Here is a 23,510-nt window from a genome sequence, read left to right as displayed (position 1 = left end):
TGAGAGGGGGGAGATATGATGAGATTCGGGGGGATTTGAGAGTCGGGGGGATTTGATGAGAGTGGGGGATATGATGAGAGTCGGGGGGGATATGATGAGAGTCGGGGGAATATTATGAGAGGGGGGGATATGATGAGATTCGGGGGGGATATGATGAGAGTGGGGGGATATGATGAGACCTGATCTGATGATTCGCAGACGATACATGTGATTCCACAGGAGACAGAACAGACACATTGTATCTGCTTAGTAATTAGTGTTTGTGGTTGGGATTTGGATGCGGACCATGGACGAGGTGGGGGCTTCATTATGGGCTATTGGGGGCTGCTCAGGCGGTATATGAGACTGCAGATACAGAGGAGGAAACAGGGGCAGAAAAGTGATGATTCTGAGAACCGCAGATCCTAATATTCTGGGGGGTGGGAAACATAAAGAGGAAGCTGAGCGCTTGTCTCCTACATAATAAAGCTTCTGATTGTGAAAGTCTCTAACACAACTTCCCATTCTGCACATCTGTCTCCCACTTCTGACTCTAATTTGAGCAGAGATCATCACGATTGTTAATTAAAGGGCCACTCCAGTGATAAAATCATCAGAGGGGGTGGGGTAGTTAATAGCGGGGGATACAGGACCCTCAGGCATCTTAGTATAGTGGCTATAAAGTGGGTTTCGCCCTGGAGGACTCGGCTCGTCCATTTAATGAAAATTCTGTAATGCTTCATTTACCCTCTGGGGGCACTGTAGGAAGGCCGAGCACTCACTGAAGGTCATGACCAATCGTGATCAGCGTAGGTCTGTTCCTTACAACCAGGTGTGTTTCTTACAAACCGTTTTTTCACAGTGTTCCTCCATCTATGAAGAATGTTACATCATCCCCCCAAAAAACTTCAACAGCCAGCTGGGGGTGCAGGTCCCAGAGACGCACCCATTACTGTGCGCAGAGTGGAAGGTGAGTCCCTCACTTCTCTGATTCTGCCTCATGTGACTAGAAATCCCCCCATGTAGTCATCAGAATCCAGCGAGCAGTGGAAATTCCCAGCTATTCTCCTTCATGCTGGTGGTTTCCATTGCTGTCATTTTAGTGTTGTCACATTTATGAGAAAAAATTGTTTCTTACTTTTTCTCTCATATGTCCTGGTCTGTTGAGCAGCAGTGACACTGTCATCTTGATGGCAGAGCGGACACATTGGGGGTTGTCAGAGCCCCACCTGTGTCTGGAATTTGCCCCTCCATATTATTGGGACTCTAAGCTGCTTTTGTCTGCTGCTCCTATTGTGCCCGTCCTGTCTCATCCGATCACTTCCCATCCCGTCTCTGATCGTTCCCCGTCCCGTCTCTGATTGCTCCCCATCCCGTCTCTGATTGCTCCCCATCCCATCTCTGATTGCTCCCCATCCCGTCTCTGATCGCTCCCCATCCCGTCTCCGATCGCTCCCCATCCCGTCTCCGATCGCTCCCCATCCCGTCTCCGATCGCTCCCCATCCCGTCTCCGATCGCTCCCCATCCCGTCTCCGATCGCTCCCCATCCCGTCTCCGATCGCTCCCCATCCCGTCTCCGATCGCTCCCCATCCCGTCTCTGATCGCTCCCCATCCCGTCTCTGATCGCTCCCCATCCCGTCTCTGATCGCTCCCCATCCCGTCTCTGATCGCTCCCCATCCCGTCTCTGATCGCTCCCCATCCCGTCTCTGATAGCTCCCCATCCCGTCTCTGATCGCTCCCCATCCCGTCTCTGATCGCTCCCCATCCCGTCTCTGATCGCTCCCCATCCCGTCTCTGATCGCTCCCCATCCCGTCTCTGATTGCTCCCCATCCCGTCTCTGATCGCTCCCAATTCCATCTCTGATCGCTCCCCATCCCGTCTCTGATCGCTCCCCATCCCGTTTCTGATCGCTCCCCATCCCGTTTCTGATTGCTCCCCATCCCGTTTCTGATTGCTCCCCATCCCGTTTCTGATTGCTCCCCATCCCGTTTCTGTTTGCTCCCCATCCCGTCTCTGATCGCTCCCCATCCCGTCTCTGATCGCTCCCCATCCCGTCTCTGATTGCTCCCCATCCCGTCTCTGATCGCTCCCCATCCCGTCTCTGATTGCTCCCCATCCCTTCTCTGATTGCTCCCCATCCCGTCTCTGATCGCTCCCCATCCCGTCTCTGATTGCTCCCAATTCCGTCTCTGATCGCTCCCTATCCCTTCTCTGATCGCTCCCCGTCACGTCTCTGATCGCTCTCCATCTCGTCCCTGATCGTTCCCCATCCCGTCTCTGAAAGGTCCCCATCCCGTCTCTGACCCTTTCCCATCCTGTCTCTGATCGCTCCTCATCCCGTCTCTGACCGCTCCCCATCCCGTCTCTGACCGCTCCCCGTTATAGTCCCGCCATACTAGACATTCATGGCTGCCAATTCCTGCATTGTTCCTAGGGTCCTTACTAAAGATTCCCCTAATCCTCGGGACCCCCGTAGCCCTCTGGTGATCCTGAAACCTGAGCCGTGTTTGCTCAGAATTAGGAGTTAATGAAGTGTCCCCGTACTTATGTACACGTGATTGGTGAAGACGTCTCCGCTTCGTCATGTGGAATTTTCGGCTGTGACACTCAGATCTCCTCGGACTGTTTGTTTTGGCTCAGGCTCCAAAATGGAACCAGAAATGAGACCGGGGAGGCGACATGAAAGGTCTCACACAGAGCGGGAGCAATGCGCTCAGCCGCCATCCATCTACATCCGCAGCTACGGGACCGCGCAGACGTTTAGTGGCTTCTATTAGGATCCACTCTTCAGTCTCCGTCAGTGGTCGCAATATTTGGCTACGAGCGGCCGGATCCCACCGCTCTCAGGAGGACCCTCGCGTGATTTCTTTTTTTTTGTTGCGAGCTTCATGTTAATTTCAGTTCCTGGTGAGAAAGATCAGTGGTATTATTCATTGTTTCCAACACTTAAATCCCAAATTGCGGAACATTTTAAGTGCCGCTCACTCCCGGCCATGAGCCCCCAAAACTGCGAGAAACCTCCTAGTTAATGCAAATCTGAATCTGACGGGAATGTTAGGAGAAGGGGATGAGGCAAACCCGACGGGAACCTTTTATTTCATTTATTGCATTGTTGCATAGTAAAAAGTTCTGCAATATCTCTGCTACATGTCAGGGAATAGATCAATTCTCACTAATATCCAAAAGATGAAAACTGACGCAGGCACACGGTTCGTCACAATCTGTGCAGCTTGAGTCGGACATGACGGTCTCTGGATATATAAACCATAATCTTTCCATTCACCGGCAGCAAGCAGAGATCTTAGGAGCTGTCATCTATAGAAAAGGAGTGGGAATATTCTGCACTAATTCCCATTGTCTGTGGCAGGTTCCAGAGAATTGCCGCACGAACATGGAGGAAGGAATCGCGACCCTGTCCACTCTGCTCAGCAACCGCCACTTCCTGGTCACTTTTATCCACGCGGTGGAGGCGCAGAAGGACTTCGCCGTGCGAGACAGGTACCGGCGGTGTCTCACGCTCTCGTCCTCTGATTACTTTCGCCCCAAGGCCTCGAGGAAGGGACGTGTTTTGCAGCCGAAAAAATAATCTGCAAATGAAAATTACTTTGGAGATCTCACATAGATGATAATCTCTTGAATATTCAGCACATGTCAATGAATTTTAAAACTTTTTTTTTATAGTTTTTTTTGCTGCTTGGCCTGATCCAGTTCATTTATATGGCAAGCATTGGCATAGTCTGTAGAGAATGATTGGGCATAAGGGTAGAGGGGCAACCTGTCGAGGGTAATGGGACTGTAGAGGGTAGTAGTGTAGGGTGTCAATGAAGGGTGGGCATGGGGCACCAATGGAGCAGTAGTAGTGCCTGATCGGGAAAAGCAGAGCTTAGGACAGCCTGTTAAGCAGGGGTGGGACTTTTATCAGTAAGACAGGCTGTCAAGCAGAGGGTAGGGGCTATAATAGTTGGGACAGTTTCAGGTGGGGTCTGGCTTATGACAAAAGGAGGACTTATGTAGCAGGGTATGGAGCTTATGGAGGGGGGTTGAGCTTTAGTGACACAGCCTGTTAAGCAGGGGTGGATGATAGTTGGACAGCTAGCTAAGCATGAGTGGAACTTACAGTGGGGAAAAAAAGTATTTAGTCAGTCAGCAATAGTGCAAGTTCCACCACTTAAAAAGATGAGAGGCGTCTGTAATTTACATCATAGGTAGACCTCAACTATGGGAGACAAAGTGAGAAAAAAAAAATCCAGAAAATCACATTGTCTGTTTTTTTTTTCATTTTATTTGCATATTATGGTGGAAAATAAGTATTTGGTCAGAAACAAGCAATCAAGATTTCTGGCTCTCACAGACCTGTAACTTCTTCTTTAAGAGTCTCCTCTTTCCTCCACTCATTACCTGTAGTAATGGCACCTGTTTAAACTTGTTATCAGTATAAAAAGACACCTGTGCACACCCTCAAACAGTCTGACTCCAAACTCCACTATGGTGAAGACCAAAGAGCTGTAAAGGACACCAGAAACAAAATTGTAGCCCTGCACCAGGCTGGGAAGACTGAATCTGCAATAGCCAACCAGCTTGGAGTGAAGAAATCAACTGTGAGAGCAATAATTAGAAAATGGAAGACATACAAGACCACTGATAATCTCCCTCGATCTGGTGCTCCACGCAAAATCCCACCCCGTGGGGTCAGAATGATCACAAGAACGGTGAGCAAAAATCCCAGAACCACGCGGGGGGACCTAGTGAATGAACTGCAGAGAGCTGGGACCAATGTAACAAGGCCTACCATAAGTAACACACTACGCCACCATGGACTCAGATCCTGCAGTGCCAGACGTGTCCCACTGCTTAAGCCTGTACATGTCCGGGCCCGTCTGAAGTTTGCTAGAGAGCATTTGGATGATCCAGAGGAGTTTTGGGAGAATGTCCTATTGTCTGATGAAACCAAACTGGAACTGTTTGGTAGAAACACAACTTGTCGTCTTTGGAGGAAAAAGAATACTGAGTTGCATCCATCAAACACCATACCTACTGTAAAGCATGGTGGTGGAAACATCATGCTTTGGGGCTGTTTCTCTGCAAAGGGGCCAGGACGACTGATCCGGGTACATGAAAGAATGAATGGGGCCATGTATCGTGAGATTTTGAGTGCAAACCTCCTTCCATCAGCAAGGGCATTGAAGATGAAATGTGGCTGGGTCTTTCAACATGACAATGATCCAAAGCACACCGCCAGGGCAACGAAGGAGTGGCTTCGTAAGAAGCATTTCAAGGTCCTGGAGTGGCCTAGCCAGACTCCAGATCTCAACCCTATAGAAAACCTTTGGAGGGAGTTGAAAGTCCGTGTTGCCAAGCGAAAAGCCAAAAACATCACTGCTCTAGAGGAGATCTGCATGGAGGAATGGGCCAACATACCAACAACAGTGTGTGGCAACCTTGTGAAGACTTACAGAAAACGTTTGACCTCTGTCATTGCCAACAAAGGATATATCACAAAGTATTGAGATGAAATTTTGTTTCTGACCAAATACTTCTTTTCCACCATAATATGCAAATAAAATGAAAAAAAAACAGACAATGTGATTTTCTGGATTTTTTTTCTCAGTTTGTCTCCCATAGTTGAGGTCTACCTATGATGTAAATTACAGACGCCTCTCATCTTTTTAAGTGGTGGAACTTGCACTATTGCTGACTGACTAAATACTTTTTTTCCCCACTGTATGATAGTGTGTTACCCAGGTAATAATGGGTGGAGCTTATGATAGTGTGCCAGCCAGCTAAGCATGGGAGGGGCTTATGATAGTGGGTAACCTAGGTAATGGGTGGAGCTTATGATAGTGGGCCAGCCAGCTAAGCATGGGTGGAGCTTATGATAGTGGGTAACCCAGGTAATTATGGGTGGGGCTTATGATATTTGGAAAGCCAGCTAAGCATGGGTGGTTCTTATAGTAGGACAACCTGCTAAGCATGGGTGCGGCTTATGATAGTGAGACAACCTGTTAAGCATGGGTGGGACTTACAATAGTTGACCAGCCTCTTGATGAACTGGAGGAATTATGTTGGTTTTGCATGGACAAGTCTACAAATCTGCCAACAGACAGCTCTTGCCCACACAAAGGAAACAATTGCACAAGGTGCAAAACATTTCATCAAATACTCACATATGTTACCATGCAGAAACAGTAATTCCCACAAGGTTCCCCCATCTTTAGGCTCCTCTGACCCTTTCTTCTCAATATTATATCCCCAATTCAGGTGTAATTTGGCTTCTCTGCTCACCATCGCCCTCCATGGAAAGCTGGAGTATTACACGAGTATTATGAAGGATCTGCTGGTTGACCTCATTGACTCCTCGGCTTCCAAAAACCCCAAACTAATGCTGCGCAGGACGGAATCCGTGGTGGAGAAGATGCTGACCAACTGGATGTCCATCTGCATGTACAGCTGTCTGCGGGTACGGAGACTGCACGGTCTGTATAATGGGCCCTTCCATGCTGTAACTGGGGTCACACGTGCAGATAACACCTGCATGGAAAGTGAAGTAATGCACTGGAATAATCACAACAGGAAGTGAAGCGTGCAACTAAAAATGACTTCCTCCAAATGAATAAAGCGAGACACTTTTTCAGTAGCATTGTCTACACACGATATTTATACAGTCCTCGCTGCCGCCTGCCTGGCACTGAGGTGAAAGGTCATAAGTTTTGTTATGATAGTGAAGCCCCCACTAATAAGCGTGAGCTGTAAGGAGCAGCGTCAGGGGGCGGCCTGGAATTGATTAGTTCCAGTCAGTTGGACTGTGCAAACAAATCCAAGTATAATTACCACCATGACCGTGAGATCACAAGGGAGAATGGGGATGGTGGGGGGACGGCAAAGGGCGATCGCCTGACTGACTGCAGCCTTCCATCCACTGCGCCCCGACCTCACGTGTTATAATATCAGTCTTTGATGCTTAGTGGGCATTTAATTCTGACTGTCCAATGTTTTGCCCGCAGGAGACGGTCGGCGAGCCTTTTTTCTTGCTCCTGTGCGCCATAAAGCAGCAAATCAACAAGGGATCCATTGACGCCATCACAGGAAAGGCCAGATACACCCTGAACGAGGAATGGCTTCTAAGAGAGAACATTGAAGCCAAACCTATGGTAAGCAGTGCCCCCGCAGGATGGGGGATGGTATGGCAGGCACAACAGTTATGGTAGGGGGCTTAACCTACCGCCTGACAGCTCACATTGAAGCAGACATGCCGAAATGAAGGAGCCTCTCCCATTATAACAGCTGAAATGAGTCCAATATAGGAGAGCCATGGTTGGGGTCTCTTCTCCCCCACTAGCTAATGTGCTGGCGGGCCCTTGTTCCTGAGGGGCCACAGCGTCCTTCTGCCACACAAGACACCAGTATCCTACACAGCAGAGGTAGGTGCACATTTTGCATCGGGGTCCACCCCTGTAATGGGAAAAGTATGGTACAAATTCAACCCATGGTAAATGACATGTTCCTTTGACAAAACTTACTCTCCAGGGACGCAGCGCACGCGGTGATGTCAGCAGAGCCGCGCACAGACAGACAGACTGACAGAATGAAAAATGAGCGCAAAAATATTTCATGTTTTTACAAATAGTTTTGAAGTGTTACTTTGATGGATGATGGAAATGATCCGTTGTTTTCCGAGCCGTCTCTTCTAACATTCCCTGAAATATCCCAGACAGAGGAAAGATTTAACCTAGAGCCCCATCTGCTCTGTCCTGGGGAATGGATGGAGGAGCACGTCCCCCAGGAGGGCTGTGATTTATGGCTCCTACCTCACGGGGAGAAGGGAAGACCACTCATCTCCAAAGTGGACTTTCCCGGGAGGGGAGAGAAGCTCCAGACAATGTGTCACCTCCAGAGAATCACAAAGTACAGGGAGGATTAATCATCGAGTTCTGCAGCTTTGTAAAATACACTTCAATCCCTCACCGATCTCAAGATCTCTGCTTGCTGTCAATGACGACATGAATATCTCCTATTCCTCACACAGGACTCCAGACTGATACATTTTACTTGCACGGACATATTGTAGCAAATATTCAGGACATGGAAGAGATTTGTGCTGGTAGATAAAAGTTGTGGCTGAATCTCAGCGTCCAGATGTGATACATTGTTATGTTGTAAGATTGAAGCAGGAGAACGTCCGGCTTCAGGACAAGCGTTATCTCATATCTAGTAATGGACGCCAGTCCACTCAGCCGGGTCCCCTCCACTGACCCCTTGTGATATCAAAGCTGATAATATCGGCGGAGTGTCAGATTCCAGCCGTTCAGATTATAGAATCACATTATATCATTAAGACATAATTACACAAGATTGTAACGTAATAGCAAGAAAGTAAACGAGGCTCACGAGACATTATAGACGGGAAGGAGAAAATGCTTAAAATGTGCAGTCACTGTGTACATTCATTACTTATCCTGTATTATACCCCAGAGCTGCACTCACTATTCTGCTGGTGCAGTCACTGTGTACGTACATTACTGATCCTGAGTTACATCCTGTATTATACTCCAGAGCTGCACTCACTATTCTGCTGGTGCAGTCACTGTGTACGTACATTATATTACTGATCCTGAGTTACATCCTGTATTATACCCCGGAGCTGCACTCACTATTCTGCTGGTGCAGTCACTGTGTACGTACATTACATTACTGATCCTGAGTTACATCCTGTATTGTACCCCAGAGCTGCACTCACTATTCTGCTGGTGCAGTCACTGTGTACATACATTACATTACTGATCCTGAGTTACATCCTGTATTGTACCCCAGAGTTGCACTCACTATTCTGCTGGTGCAGTCACTGTGTACATACATTACATTACTGATGCTGAGTTACATCCTGTATTATACCCTGGAGCTGCACTCACTATGCTGCTGGTGCAGTCACTGTGTACATACATTACTGATCCTGAGTTACATCCTGTATTATATTCCAGAGCTGCGCTCACTATTCTGCTGGTGCAGTCACTGTGTACATACATTACATTACTGATCCTGAGTTACATCCTGAATTATACTCCAGAGCTGCACTCACTATTCTGCTGGTGCAGTCACTGTGTACATACATTACTGATCCTGAGTTACATCCTGTATTATACTCCAGAGCTGCACTCACTATTCTGCTGGTGCAGTCACTGTGTACATACATTACATTACTGATCCTGAGTTACATCCTGTGTTATACTGCACTCACTATTCTGTTGGTGGAGTTTCCATACTGTTCTGTAGCAGCTTTTCACACTGGACACTTTTGTAGCTATTACCATGCATGTTTTGCTTATTTTATTCTTATCGTTGGTCAGCGACTAATCTCTTCTAATGATCTCTTTTGCAGAATATAAACGTCTCTTTCCAGGGCTGCGGCATGGACTCATTAACTGTACGTGTGCTGGACACAGACACCGTCAGCCAGTGTAAAGAGAAAATATTGGAGGCTTTCTGCAAGAACCTGCCCTACTCACAGTGGCCGCAGGTGGAGGACGTGGACCTAGGTAATCACGGAGGCATCATACAGTCATGATAGTTACACTGTAATCATCAGATAAGAGCACTGTCCAGTCTTATTGTACAACATTGGATACATCTCATTGAATCCAATCAATGGAAATGTGATTCATGTGTACGACTTTCTTTCAACCTTCCCACAGAGTGGTTTGCATTCAGTTCCAGGGGCTACATCCTCCGAGACCTCGATGACTCGTCCATCATGGAGGACGGAAGGAAAAAGCTGAACACATTATCACACTATAAGGTACCAGGAAGTTTGGATGTCACTTTGTCCACCAGAAGAGCTATGAGTTGGGCACCAGTATTGCCCGTGATCCTCATATCCATATTTATTTCCCTCCAGTGTATGCAAAGACCCTACCCCTGTGACACTTAAAGGGGACCTGTCACTTCCCATAAATATGTAATTTTTTTGCTTGGTGTAAATGCTGTTGTTCTCCTGAATCCGGCGATGTTTTGCTTTTGTCCCTGCTCGTCTCTGTTCCTGAGATATGGCCCCATCTTCCCTGTATATAAATTTAGTCTTGCAATGAAGTAGGTGTGGTCATGAAATGGTCTCTGTGGGTGTCACCATGAGAACCCGCCCACTAGGAACAATAGATTTATATACAGCGAAGATGAAGCCATATCTTAGGAACAGAGAGGGGCAGGAACAAAAGCAAAACCTTGCCGGATTCAGGAGAACAGCGGCTTTTACACCAGGTAAAAAACACGTACATATGGCGAGTTATTAACTCTTCCTTCTCCATATTCTATGCGTGTAGACCTGAGAAACTGCTCAATACTGACATATTATATGGATTATATCCATTATAATAAGGGTTTTCTTGTGCCAGGTGTGTGATGGGGCATCGCTGGCGATGAGTCTGAAAGATCAACGGGATAACACCCTGGGGCGAGGTGAGACGATCTTGAGGTCAAAAATCATGTGGAAAAGTAGTTTTTAATTTTCATGTTCTCATTGTAAAATAGGAAGTTTTGCAACATTGTAATATCCTTCATGTCAATTGCTTATTATTTTCAAGATCTCTGCTTGCTGTCAGTGAATGAAATAATGTTTACACTCGGAGACCTCACTCACTGTAGGGTCTGATACACTGAAATGAGAAGCTCAATTGCTTGAGATGTCTTATCTGTGGTTTATGAGCTGGGAATGATCCATTAACTTGGCCATTAAAGAGATAATTTACTATCCAGAGGTTAAAGGGTCAAGCACTGCAATGTATCTGCAATGATGGGAGTGATTGTACAATTAATGTGCTCTTTTTCTTTTTCTTACAGTTAAAGATTTAGACACAGACAAGTATTTTCATTTGGTAAGTAATATATACTGCACGCACTAGTGTGAGCATTATTGTAAATACTCCAGTCACCTCCAGAGCTGCATCAAAACTTCCTGCTCTCTCTGAGACTGTAGAAGACGCTGGATCTCACTGTCTGCTCCTTTATATTCTGGATACTGTCATCTTTAGGATTATTCACACGCTGTAGATTTGTTACAGAAGTTTCTGCATACATCCGATTATTTCTGTTTTGGGTGCCTAGAATTCTGCAAACCTCATTCAGATGAACAGATTACTGGGGGATAGGGAGCGGCCACAAGAAAGATGGCGGCGGCCTCAAACATTGAATTTATACAGATTAGACAGCGGCGGGATAGCAAATAATTTCACGGGACCCGAGACTGTCTGATTGGAAGCCGTCTGCACTCTGTGAGCTCCAGTGAGGGGCACAGGAATTTGGGGTCAGCGGAGGAATGTCAGGTGACAGCCGTGCCCCCCACACTGCACGCTCCCTGCAGGAGAATGGGTCATTGACACAAGCCGATGATCGAGAATCATAAGAACGTTCAGTCCCGATCATGGAGGTGTCGCCAATCACCCGACTGATGGGGATTGGATTATGATCATTATTGTCGGCAGCACATGGGGGTTCGCTGGCCGTATCGGCTTATCTGCAGGCGGACCCTCCCAATATATCAATCCCGTCACTGGAACCTCTCATACCGTGCCTTAAATGCCCACTTTGGGGCATATTTACATAATCCCTACCCCTTTAAGGTCTGTTTCTTGGGGCTAACCTGTAAAAAATAACAGGCCTGTTGGAGATCATGATAATCCACGGCATATATTCATGTAGACGTGATTCAAGAGGATCGGACACCTATGGAGGTCCTTACGGGTCCTTAAAGAGACAAACTTGACCTCATTCTTCCTACCCCAAAAGAAGGGTAAAAAAATGTGAGGTTGACTAAGATTCTAAGAAGGTGATATCGGGGTGCGCCCCTCATTCCTCACTGTCAATGTTGCTAGCCTCAGAGACTGGTTGCTATGGAAAACCCCACTTAGCAACCAGCCTGTCAGATTAGGCCTCATTTATCAAAACTGTCTAACATGAGGTCACTGTGGATGCCCAGAACAACCAATCAGAGCTCAGCTTTCATGTCTTACACTGATTTTCAAACATGAAAGCTGATCTCTGATTGGTTGCTATCGGCAACTACAACGGTTCTGATGAACGAGGCCTATAACGTTCAGTGAGCTGAGAAATATATATAAATTCTGATTATTTACGATCCGTAATGTTCCAGGTCCTCCCGACGGACGATATCCTCGAACATAAGAAATCTCACCGGCAAAGTCACAGGAAGAAGGTTCTGCCTGAAATCTATCTTACCCGCCTGCTCTCTACAAAGGTACGAGAATCTGCTCCTGCCATTACCACTTATGTCAGGAGAACTCCGCCATAATAATAATAATAATAATAATGGCTGCTCTCAAGACCGTGAGGGAGCCGGGGGCATCGATATTCTTGGCGTTTTACTCGCTGTGTGTAGGGAATATTACCAGGGTCCAGACGCCGCTCATCGCCCATTTTTACATTGGCTCTCGGGGGGGCGTCATCTCTGTCTATTGGTTTTCAGGGAACGTTGCAGAAATTCCTGGACGACCTCTTCAGAGCCATCCTCAGTATCCGTGACGACCGGCCGCCCCTGGCCATCAAGTACTTCTTTGATTTCCTTGAAGAGCAGTCGGAGAAGAGGGGGATCTGTGACCCCGACACCCTGCACATCTGGAAGACCAACAGGTAGGAAGCAAATTCTGCATCCTGGTCCACGGAACACAAAAAAGGAAGATATTTACCAATGTCAACATCTCTTCTTATTGTCAGTGAATGGAAACACGTTTATCTACACTGCGTGCTCCACCATCTCTTAGGGTTCGATTCTTTTTTTCCTCCTTGTGCTTCTTATTTTGGTACCACCTTTCGTTTTTATTGTTACCATTTTGGTGTCCAGACTACGTCCCAATTCCCGCTACAAAAATAAGCGTAATAAAAAGAAAAGTGACTACAAAACAGCGATTCTGCATTAAATTTGACCTTCACCACCTGGGTTGCATACTCTGATATTTGATTTTATATGCACAGAATTTTTTTGGAGGGTGGTGCTTGCGTTTTTTTTTTTTTTTGTATTTTGTCCTCCTAGGGTTATTTGAATACTGCGTGTATTGTGAAATTACTCATCTGACTGCCGTGTTAATGCCATCAGCACCTTGTTGTAATGATGGAGTTGCATTGCAAGGGAATCGTTCCACCAATTCCAACCTCTTAAATGTCACCGTCACAGTTGACAGCGGCATCTAAGGGATTAAGCTGCAAATATCATACTCGGACTCAGGCGAGGATTGCATTTGGCACCACGGTCTTGTCACGAGGGCTCATAGTAATTATTGCCTGACATCTTGACCGGAGTCGTGCTTTGGTTCCCCAAGTCAAAAAGACAAAGTAGCGATACACTGTAACGAGCTCTGCAGCTCTGTGAGCAGGACAGATCTCCAGGATGTAATGCAGGCTCTTGTAGGTGCTGCATCTTCATCTCACCATTCTGCTTCTCCATCCTTCAGTCTTCCCCTGCGCTTCTGGGTGAATATCCTGAAAAATCCTGAATTCGTATTTGACATGGAGAAGTCGGACCACATGGACGCCTGCCTGTCGGTCATCGCCCAAGCGTTCATCGACGCCTGCTCCATCTCCGACATGCAGCTGGGCAAGGTGAGACGGAGTGACGTGAGCAGAGTTAATTGTGCGCCCGCCACTTCTTGAGGGCAGAACACATCGTCTCTGTTTATTTCCTCCCTGAGAGATTATATACTATTTGTAAGTGCAAAATCACGCGTCCAGAACCCACATCTACCGCTGCTTACATGTTTTCTCTCTGGGAAAATGCCCGACATGTTACTCACATCCCCTGGGACAGTATAAAACTGCCAAAAACACACAGGCTTAATATTTCCTCTGCTCCTCTCTGGCTCCATCATCGGCAGATACCAAACCCAACATCCTTGTAATGTGCATTTATTAACTTTTATGGATTTTTTTTTTTTTTCATTTATTTCTTCTCGGAAACCATCAGCAAGCTGGATAAGGCCGGGGTTCAAGTAGACAAAATTCACAGTCTTGACTCTAAACTTTTCAACCTCATAAATACCAAACAACGGGGGTGACGGATGACCGTCAGTCAAGATCCGCCAATAATGTAAGTCTATGGGGGAAAAAAACGGATCTGCCCCTTTTTTGGCGGATCTGTTTTTTTTTAAAATTGGCGGATTATGACTGACGCGAAAAAACAGAAGTGTGAAAGAGGCCGAAGGCGATGCAGAAATAGATCATACATTGTAAATTTGGATATGTAAAAATGTGAGCCTTTTTTAATTAATTTGTCCTGATAAAAGACCTCATGTGCTTTAGGGTATGTGCACACATTGCGGATTCGTGTGCGGATTTTTCCGCGTGGAATCTGCAGAATCCACAGGTCAAAATGACCTGCGTTTTACCTGCGGATTTCGCCTGCATTTTTACACCTGCGGATTCCTATAATGGAATAGGTGTAAAAACGCTGCAGAATCCGCACAAAGCATTGACATGCTGCAGAAAATAAACCTGCCTTTCCGTGCAGAATTTTCCGCAGCATGTGCACAGCGGTTTTTGTTTTTCATAGGATAACATGGTACTACATCCCATGGAAAACTGCTGCGGATCCGTACACGATTCCACAACGTGTGCACATACCCATACTCCAGTCACATCCTGAGCTGCGCTCATGATTCTGCACCTTGATTGTGAGATGACTGCAACATCTAAATTCCAAATAATTTAAGACCGCCACGCTATTACATTCACGTGACACATTGACATGTTTCCTGCCATAACTGAAACATTCTTTACATACAATAAAAGTAGCTGGCACACGTGATGGCGCACACCGTGGCAGGGCTCCTCTTTACATGATCACAGCGAAACGTGGGCTCTTTGACGGCCTGCAGTGCAGATTTGGCCTCTGTGGGTCTCCGGGCTCCCGGCACAGCTGGGAATGTTTTCGGAGAGTTCACTGACCCACGCTGATAAATACTTGCAGGAAACTGCCTTTAGGGGGGACATGAAAAGAGTGCAGAGTAACAGTACCAGCGGCCACACACAGCTGCTCCGGAGACGGGGTGAGAGTGCAGCTATGGGGTCGGGAGCGACCCCCTGAAAGGACGGGAATGCTACTGTTTAAAGGAGAAATTCTGAGCTTATCGGTGTATATGGGCTTCTGATTTCTGGGGTCTGGAGACCCTTCCTAATATTTACATGCATGTATTTCCCAGGATTCCCCCACCAACAAGCTGCTGTACGCCAAGGAAATTCCAGAATATAGGAAGATTGTGCAGAAATATTATCGGCAGATCAAGGAGATGAGTCCTCTGAGCGAGCAGGAGATGAATGCCCACCTGGCCGAGGAGTCACGGGTAAGAGACAGCCGCATCATGGTGCGGAGACATCTAGGGGTCCTTCATTGTAATCCATATTGTAATCCCCCCTTTTATTTTAGAAGTACCAGAATAAATTCAACACCCATGTGGCGCTGGCAGAAATCTACAAGTACGCCAAGAAATACCGCTCCCAGGTAGGCTGCGCAGAAAGCCGCTGATAACACCCTGCTCCTGCCAGCGCGGCGGCCACGGGCCCTCACCCGTCTGTACCTTCTTACCCCACAGATCGTTAGTGCCCTAGAAGCCAATCCCATCACCAGACGTGGCCAGCTGCAGCACAAATTCGAGCAAGTGATCGTCCTGATGGAGGACGATATCTACACGTGTAGCAGTGAAGCGTAGAAGGGTCTTCACGGACCCCCTGGACACAAGCTTTTGGTGAGGCCACCTCCAAGATGGTGGATATTCCTGCCCATCAAGATGTGCACTGGACTCTACATAGAGTCATAAATGGGCTCTTCACATCTCCTTGGTGGGATTGTCAAGGTTCGGGCCACACAAGGACACTCTTGGCCCCCATCGGGGTCCTACTTGCCAAATTACTTCATCCGTTTGTAGACCCACATTTCTTTTCCCCAACACTTTCTAGGAAAGATTCTTCTTCCTTTCTGCACTTAGGAGCCGCCATCTGTACATCACTCTACGAGTGCCTTATAGTCATGGATCCCAGGATACTTAAAGGCAGTGTCGTGATCTGCAGGATCTAGTGACCCATGAAGCACGTGGAGCACAAGAGCCGCCACTCTGCACACATATCCATTCCCGCTAGGTAGGAAAAGAAGGATTCACTTGATGTACACTGAGGCGGTGATGCATTATTGGGGGGTGTTAGGGGTGACCCCACGCATTACGTTTGCTCCATGCCGTCTGCATTATATAAGGTCTTAGCATTGCATCCTGGTCCTTGCAAGACTTTCCCTTTAAATATGGCTGCTCCAGGGTGCAGAATGCAACCAATATTCCAGATTTATGATGTCACAGATCATCAACATATCAGGAGCTGAGTGGTGAACACCGTGCAGATCTGCAGAGCAGAGATGACGAGACGGACGAGGACCACTGAGCGGCAGCCATTGTACTGGACAATGGTTTTACAATCTGGGGTGGTCCAGGGTTGTGAAAGGGTTAACGTTATATTGACTGGTGATCAGGGAAGTGACGAGATCAGTTCTGGGGATCCATCTGGCTCACATCCAACATGGTTGACATCACCACGGCTGATGATGTCACTGTGATCGCCTATTGATTCATAGCTGTGTGACGTGTGCACGGACCATGGAGGCTCCATAGTCACTGGACGCCTGCTAGAAGGGTATTAAGGGCCATCTTTATCTTCCAGAATTCCAGAAGACCCCCCCCCCCTAGGGTTTTTGCAAGGTTTGTAGTGAAATTGGCTGGTTGACCACAGATGTGTGATCTGTACAGCAGACTGCCTCTCCATGCAACACAGACTTGTTTAGGTTACACCCATGGAGTTTTAAGCTGATGCCTCCGACACAACCCGCTACATAAAACAGATATAGCAAAAGTCTTCATTCCCAGCCACCTGCAATGCATTGTGGGACACTTCCGTGGCTAAACGCATTCCGTAAGCCACGGTGTGTAACGTGGAAGAATTACATGATCCATCCAGACAGCCACCCCCACTCTCCACAGCGTTACAGGCGGAGGATCAGGCTCTGAAATTCAGACCATAACGCTTTATGCCTCTCGCGGCGGAGGCGATCATGCACACTGTATGTAGATGTATATAGAGGAAGATCCGTTTATGTATTAAAGTTCTATGTGATCTTTGTAATAAAATATTTAAAGCCCAAGTCTTCACTTCTGATCACTCCAATCACAGCCGGAGCTGCAGCAACACTGCCATTAACTCCCACTGTGTTATCACTGATTCAGCATCTTTGGCATAAGAACATTTCACAAAATACATGAATTGTCATATGTGAAAATTTAAGATTTAGAATTTGTACAGTCAGTAAAGTAGTTACTCACCGGTTAACGGTATTTTTCGGAGTCCATGACAGCACCACCTGAGAGAGGGGATCCGCCCTCCAGGAACAGGAAATCCTACAGATACATAAGGGCGGCACCTCTCCCACGCATCAGTTGGATTACAGAGCACAAGAGGACCACAATGGTTAATAGCATAATTTATATACAATACTCTTACACGACTATTAATTACCCGTGTACATATAAGAGGAAGAAGTGCACACTGTGATAAAACACTCCGGGATCGCCTTTGCTGGGGTCAAAGGTCACGTGCGTTCAGCATGAAACTCAGGCGCACAGCCGGGGTCCGGGTATAACTGACACTGGGTCAGGTTTATTAATGGTGAAAGCAATGCATAAAGAAATAAAACAAATCCTTGCCTGTCCGGCACTAACTACACAATGGACAACCTAACTACCAACTGGCGGGCTTCTCCCGTCCAGCCAAACCACAGTTGCAGTGGGCACTGCTTTCACTCACGTGTGTCTCTCACACAGACAGGCTCTCTGTGTTCCCAGGCTGAGACACTCACACAACCACCTGGCATCCTTTTATATCCGCCCTCCCATTATTCATTAGTCACCAGGTGAGATACTGACCAGACTAGGCCACATAGGAAAGGAATCTGGGCGAGATATACCTGCCCTCATCCACTATTCCCACATGATTCTCACAACACCCAAATTAAACTAAAGGGAGGGAATATACGGGTGCTGTCATGGACTCCGAAAAATACCGTTAACTGGTGAGTAATTACGACTTTATTCGGTCGTCCATGACAGCACCACCTGAGAGAATTACAGAGTAATAATTACTTTAGGGAGGGACTACAGCCTGCAGAACCCTGACACCAAAGGAGAGGTCTGAGGAAGCACCCAGGTCTAGTCTATAATGGTTGTAGAAGGTGCTCGGAGAGGACCAAGTAGCTGCCTTACATATCTGGTCGATCGAGACCTCCGATCTCTCTGCCCAAGAGGTTGCCATGGCCCCGTGGAATGCACCCTCAGCTTGCCAGGGGCTGGTTTGCCTTTGAGGTGTATGCCAATGAAATGGCCTCCCTAATCCATCTCGCTAGCGAACTTTTTGAAGCCATAAGGCCCTTTCTAGTGCCCTGATAGGAAATAAACATTTCCAGGGGTCGGTGACTGCCAGGTACTCTAGGAGACATCTCCTAACGTCTAGCGTGTGTAGTTTCCTTTCCTTATCGTTCGTGGGATTAGGGAGGAAGGATGGAAGAACTATCTCCTGAGTTCTATGGAAACTGGTGGCTACTTTAGGCAGGTATGCTGGATCGGGTGTAAGAATTACCCTGTCGTCCCTGAATTGTATGTAAGGAGGGAGTCTAGATAGCGCCTGGATGTCACTCACTCTACGGGCAGATGTCAACGCTACCAGGAGAGCCACTTTAAGGGACAGGTTTTTTGTGGAAGCTGATTAAATAGGCTCAAACGGGGCCTCTGTCATGACCGTAAGGACTAGGTTTAGATCCCATGGCATAAATTTCTCACTACCGGTCTGGGCCTGCCTGTTTCTTTAATAAACCTATTGATCCAATAGTTACTGGTGATGTTGCAGTTGAAAAGCGCCCCTAGAGAAGACACCTGTACCTTAAGGGTGCTGGTGGAGAGTCCCATGTCCAGACCTCTTTGTAAGAACTCTAAGATCTGTGCTATCGGTGTGGACAGTCCAGCTACTACCCCTGAGCCCTGAAGGAATCTTTTCCAGATCCTAACGTAGATTTTGGTTGTAATCAGTTTTCTGCTTTTGAGCAGGGTGTTAATTAGGGCCGGGGAAAAACCTTTTTCCTTTAGTAATGCCCGTTCAAAATCTACGCCGTCAGATGTAGGCCAGCTACCTGAGGATGGTAAACTGGGCCCTGGGATAGGAGGTCTGGGATGTTTGGTAGGACCCAAGGGTCAGACACAGACATGGTCCTGAGGCATGAGAACCATGCCCTCCTGGGCCAAAACGGTGCGATCCTAACGTAGATTTTGGTTGTAATCGGTTTTCTGCTTTTGAGCAGGGTGTTAATTAGGGCTGGGGAGAAACCTTTTTCCTTTAGTAATGCCCATTCAAAATCCACGCCGTCAGATGTAGGCCAGCTACCTGAGGATGGTAAACTGGGCCCTGGGATAGGAGGTCTGGGATGTTTGGTAGGACCCAAGGGTCAGACACAGACATGGTCCTGAGGCATGAGAACCATGCCCTCCTGGGCCAAAACGGTGCGATCACTATAATCCTTGCTTTGTCCTTCCTGACCTTACTCATCACCAGGGGTAGTAGAGCCAGGGGAGGGAAGGCGTATGCTAGCCCGAAGTCCCATTTGACCAGAAGAGCATCTACTGCTAGAGGAGTCTCCCTGGGATTTAGAAAGCAGAACTGAGGCACCTTCCTGTTCTCTCTGGTGGCGAAGAGGTCCACTTCTGGCTGCCCCCATTTTTGTACGATTTGGTCGAAGATGGACGTTTTTAAGGACCATTCCCCCTGCTTTAGAAGGTTGCGGCTTAGGAAGTCTGCTGTGGTGTTTTCTTTTCCTTTTATGTGCAGAGCTGTTAAAGACAGGAGATGTTGCTCTGCCCATTGGACCACGGGGATGCAGGATGAGAGAGAACCCAGGAGGGACATTGCTTTCCTGAGAGACATGGTAGGGCTATTGGAGGCGTTCAAGACCTGCTGACGTAGGCGAACTCATTTTTCGGGTGGAAGACGACACTCCTGATTCTGCGAGTCTAGGGTTAAGCCCAAGAACTGCTGGACCTTCATGGGCTGTAGGCGGGACTTCTTAATGTTTAATAGCCACCCTAACCGCTCCAGAGCGGATTTCGCTTTTTGCAATTGATCCAGACAATGGACTGCTGTTTTGCCTACAATAAGGAAGTCATCCAGGTAAGGGATTACTAGGATGTTTGCTTCCCGCAGATGGGCCATAACCTCCGCTATAACCTTAGTGAACACCCGGGGGGCGACGGCTATACCAAAGGGAAGTGTGACATATTGAAAATGCTGTAACGACCCCTGTAAATGAACAGCCACTCTAAGGGGGGGGGAGAGTAGAAGCCTTCGCCCTTCTCCGCCTCTGGTACCTTTATCAATACTCCTTTCTGACATAGGTCAACAACTTCGGTCTCTAGGGCAGTCTGTTCCGCCAGGGAAGACCTGAGCGGGGTGACCCTAAAACTGTTCTTGGGGACACAGGCAAATTCTAGCTTTAGGCCTGATGCTATCAACCCCAGGATCCAGTTACTGTTTGAGATCCGCGACCAGGCTTGGCAGAAGGCCGATAGTCTACCTCCCACCGGCCGAAAAAAATCTCTTCCTAGCAAAGGGACGTCTATAGGAAGGGGTGTTCAGGGAAGGGAATTTTTTTTATCGTCGCCAGCCTTCTCCGGGAGTTCATCTAGGACTGGTCCGAATAGATATTCCCCCCTCACACGAGATGGAGCAAAGCCAGGTTCTGGCCTGGATATCCCCGGGCCAGCATTTCAGCCATATAGCCCTGCGGCCTTGGCCGCCATTCTTGCGGAATCTGCCGAAGCGTCGGCTAAAAAGGCTGCCGCATCCTGGATGGCAGGTAGGGTTTTCAAGATAGAGGACAGAGCCTCGAGGGACTGTAACAGCGTTTCCAGCTGTTCCAGCCAGACCATCAAAGATCTGGCCGTGCAGGTAGCTGCTACTGCCGGTCTCAGGGCGCAAGCTGACATTTCCCATGTGCCTTTCAAGTAGGAGTCGACCTTTTTATCCAGCGGTTCCTTTAAAGAGACCATGTCATCAAAGGGGATAGTGGATTTTTTGGACGCCTTAGCCACTACTGCATCCAATTTCGGGGCTGTCCCATTTATTTACCACGGGGTCCTCATAGGGATATCGCCGTTTAAAAGCTGGTGGTAGGGAGTCTTTCCTTTCTGGTTTCCTCCATTCCCTATTAATCAAATTTTGGACCTTGTCGTTTAACGGGAACGACTTACGTTTCCTGGGGTTTAAACCCCTGAACATTAGGTCCTGCGCTGACCGTTCTGGTTTTGTGTCCGTTACCCCCATGGTAGCCCTGACTGCCTTGACTGGTTTGTCCACTTGTTCCAGACCTAGGCAGAAACGACTGGTGTCTTCCTCTGAAGAGGACGCGGAGGTGGAGGGCTCTGAGGAGTCTTCATTTCCTCTAGGGTCAGCTGAAGAAAGAACCTGACCCTGAGAAACCACCATGGTTACTTACCGGTAGCCGGTTTTTCCGGAACCCATGACAGCACCACATGAGAGAGGGATCCGCCCCGCCAGGACAGGAACCTACTGAAACATAAGGGGCGGCACCTCTCCCCCGCTTCAGTTGGATTACAGAGCATTTGAGAGGACTTCCCGGTTAGTTACATATTTATCCAACACCACATCACACAAATACACCCGACTATTGTGCACACCCAAACGGTGAAAAAGGGGGGTTCCGGAAAAACCGGCTACCGGTAAGTAACCATGGTGGTTTTCCCTTCACCCATGACAGCACCACATGAGAGATTCTGGAGACTTCGAACACCTTAGGGAGGGACCACCGCTTGCAGCACCCTTCTACCAAAGGTCAAGTCAGCAGAGGAGGATAGATTTAGTCTATAGTGTCTAAAGAAAGTTGAGGGTGAGGCCCAGGTAGCGGCCTTACAAATTTGCTCTATTGATACCTCTGCTTTCTCAGCCCAGGAGGTCGCCACGGCTCTGGTGGAATGAGCCTTGATGCCGTCAGGAACCGGGATACCACTAGCTGAATAGGCTACACTAATGGCCTCCCTAATCCATCGGGCAATAGTTCCCTTTGACACTCCATAACCTTTCCTAGCACCCTGGAAGGCTACGAATAGGGACTGGGACCTCCTCCACTGGCTGGTTATAGACATATACTCTACTAGGGTTCTTTTAACGTCTAGGCTATGAAATTTCTCCTCCCCTGGGTTTTTCGGATTCTCGCAGAAGGAAGGGAGGACAATTTCTTGGTTTCGGTGAAAGTTAGTTACTACTTTCGGCAAGTAAGCAGGGTCTGTTCTCATAACCACCCTAACCTGGTATATCTGGGTATATGGTGGGTTGACTGAGAGGGCCTGCAAGTCACTAACTCTACGTGTCGACGTTAGAGCTACCAAAATGATGGTTTTTAGGGTGAGATTTTTAGTTGAAATCTGCTGTATGGGTTCAAATGGCTCCTTCGTAAGGGCTTCCAGCACCAGATTTAGATCCCATGGAGCTATTTTTGGTAAGGAAACTGGCCTAGATCTGTGGCAAGATTTTATGAACCTGGCTACCCATCTGTTTGCCGCTATATTGCAATTGTATAATGCACCCAGCGCTGAAACCTGCACCTTGAGGGTATTAACCGCCAGGCCTAGCTGTAGACCTGCCTGCAAGAACTCCAAGATGGACTCGATTGGGGGTTCTTGGCCTAACGGTTTTCCCAGGAATTGTAGAAATTTCTTCCACGTCCTGCCATATATATTGGTTGTTATTGGTTTTCTACTTTTCATTAGAGTAGTCACCAACCCCGGGGAAAACCCTTTATCTCTCAAAAGTGCCCTCTCAAATTCCACGCCGTCAGATGGAACCCCTTGACTTGTTTGTGGAATATCGGCCCCTGAGCTAATAAATCTGGAATTTCTGGCAGTACCCATGGGTCCGAGAGAGACATCATTTGCAGTAGTGAAAACCACGGTCTATTTGGCCAGAACGGGGCTATGAGGATTACTCTGGCTTGCTCGTCTCTTATCTTTTTTACCACTGCCGGGATTAACGCTACTGGGGGAAAGGCATAGCTCAGTTTGAACAGCCACGGGATTTGCAGAGCGTCTACTGCCCACGGGTTTTCCCCTGGGTTTAATGAGCAGAACCTCCTCACCTGTCGGTTGTTTTTGGTGGCAAAGAGGTCGATCACTGGCTGCCCCCATAACTGTACTATCCTCTGGAATATTACACGATTTAGGGCCCACTCTCCCTGTTTTAACTTGTTGCGGCTTAGAAAGTCGGCTTGAACATTTTCTGTCCCTTTGATGTGTAGGGCCGTCAGGGAGGTTAGATGTTGTTCTGCTTTGAGAAAGATTCTTTTGGCTTCGTCCATTAGGGAGTTTGACCTTGTCTCTCCCTGGTGGTTGACATACGCCACTGCCACCCTGTTGTCTGACATAATTCGGACATTTTGACCCTG

General features: G+C 47.7%; 1 protein-coding gene across 5 annotated transcripts in view; it reads left to right on the top strand.

Annotated features, from left to right (window-relative positions):
- Positions 1–17,159, top strand: part of PLXND1 (plexin D1) — a 109,857-nt gene extending 92,698 nt beyond the window's left edge. For all 5 annotated transcript variants that reach the window (XM_073574967.1, XM_073574966.1, XM_073574969.1 and 2 more), the window contains 14 exons: positions 842–949; positions 3,351–3,481; positions 6,242–6,440; positions 6,985–7,131; positions 9,357–9,513; positions 9,670–9,773; positions 10,366–10,429; positions 10,811–10,845; positions 12,120–12,224; positions 12,453–12,616; positions 13,435–13,582; positions 15,178–15,318; positions 15,402–15,476; positions 15,568–17,159. In XM_073574967.1, coding sequence (XP_073431068.1) covers positions 842–949; positions 3,351–3,481; positions 6,242–6,440; positions 6,985–7,131; positions 9,357–9,513; positions 9,670–9,773; positions 10,366–10,429; positions 10,811–10,845; positions 12,120–12,224; positions 12,453–12,616; positions 13,435–13,582; positions 15,178–15,318; positions 15,402–15,476; positions 15,568–15,684 — 1,695 coding nt within the window. In that variant the 3' untranslated portion in view covers positions 15,685–17,159. The remainder of the gene's footprint in view (positions 1–841; positions 950–3,350; positions 3,482–6,241; positions 6,441–6,984; positions 7,132–9,356; positions 9,514–9,669; positions 9,774–10,365; positions 10,430–10,810; positions 10,846–12,119; positions 12,225–12,452; positions 12,617–13,434; positions 13,583–15,177; positions 15,319–15,401; positions 15,477–15,567) is intronic.
- The last annotated feature ends 6,351 nt before the right edge of the window (positions 17,160–23,510 follow it).

The sequence above is a fragment of the Dendrobates tinctorius genome, unplaced genomic scaffold (assembly GCF_039654945.1).
Source record: "Dendrobates tinctorius isolate UK_male_01 unplaced genomic scaffold, ASM3965494v1 ptg000041l, whole genome shotgun sequence".
NCBI classification, from domain to species: domain Eukaryota; kingdom Metazoa; phylum Chordata; class Amphibia; order Anura; family Dendrobatidae; genus Dendrobates; species Dendrobates tinctorius.
This window is presented reverse-complemented; position numbering and strand designations above follow the sequence as displayed.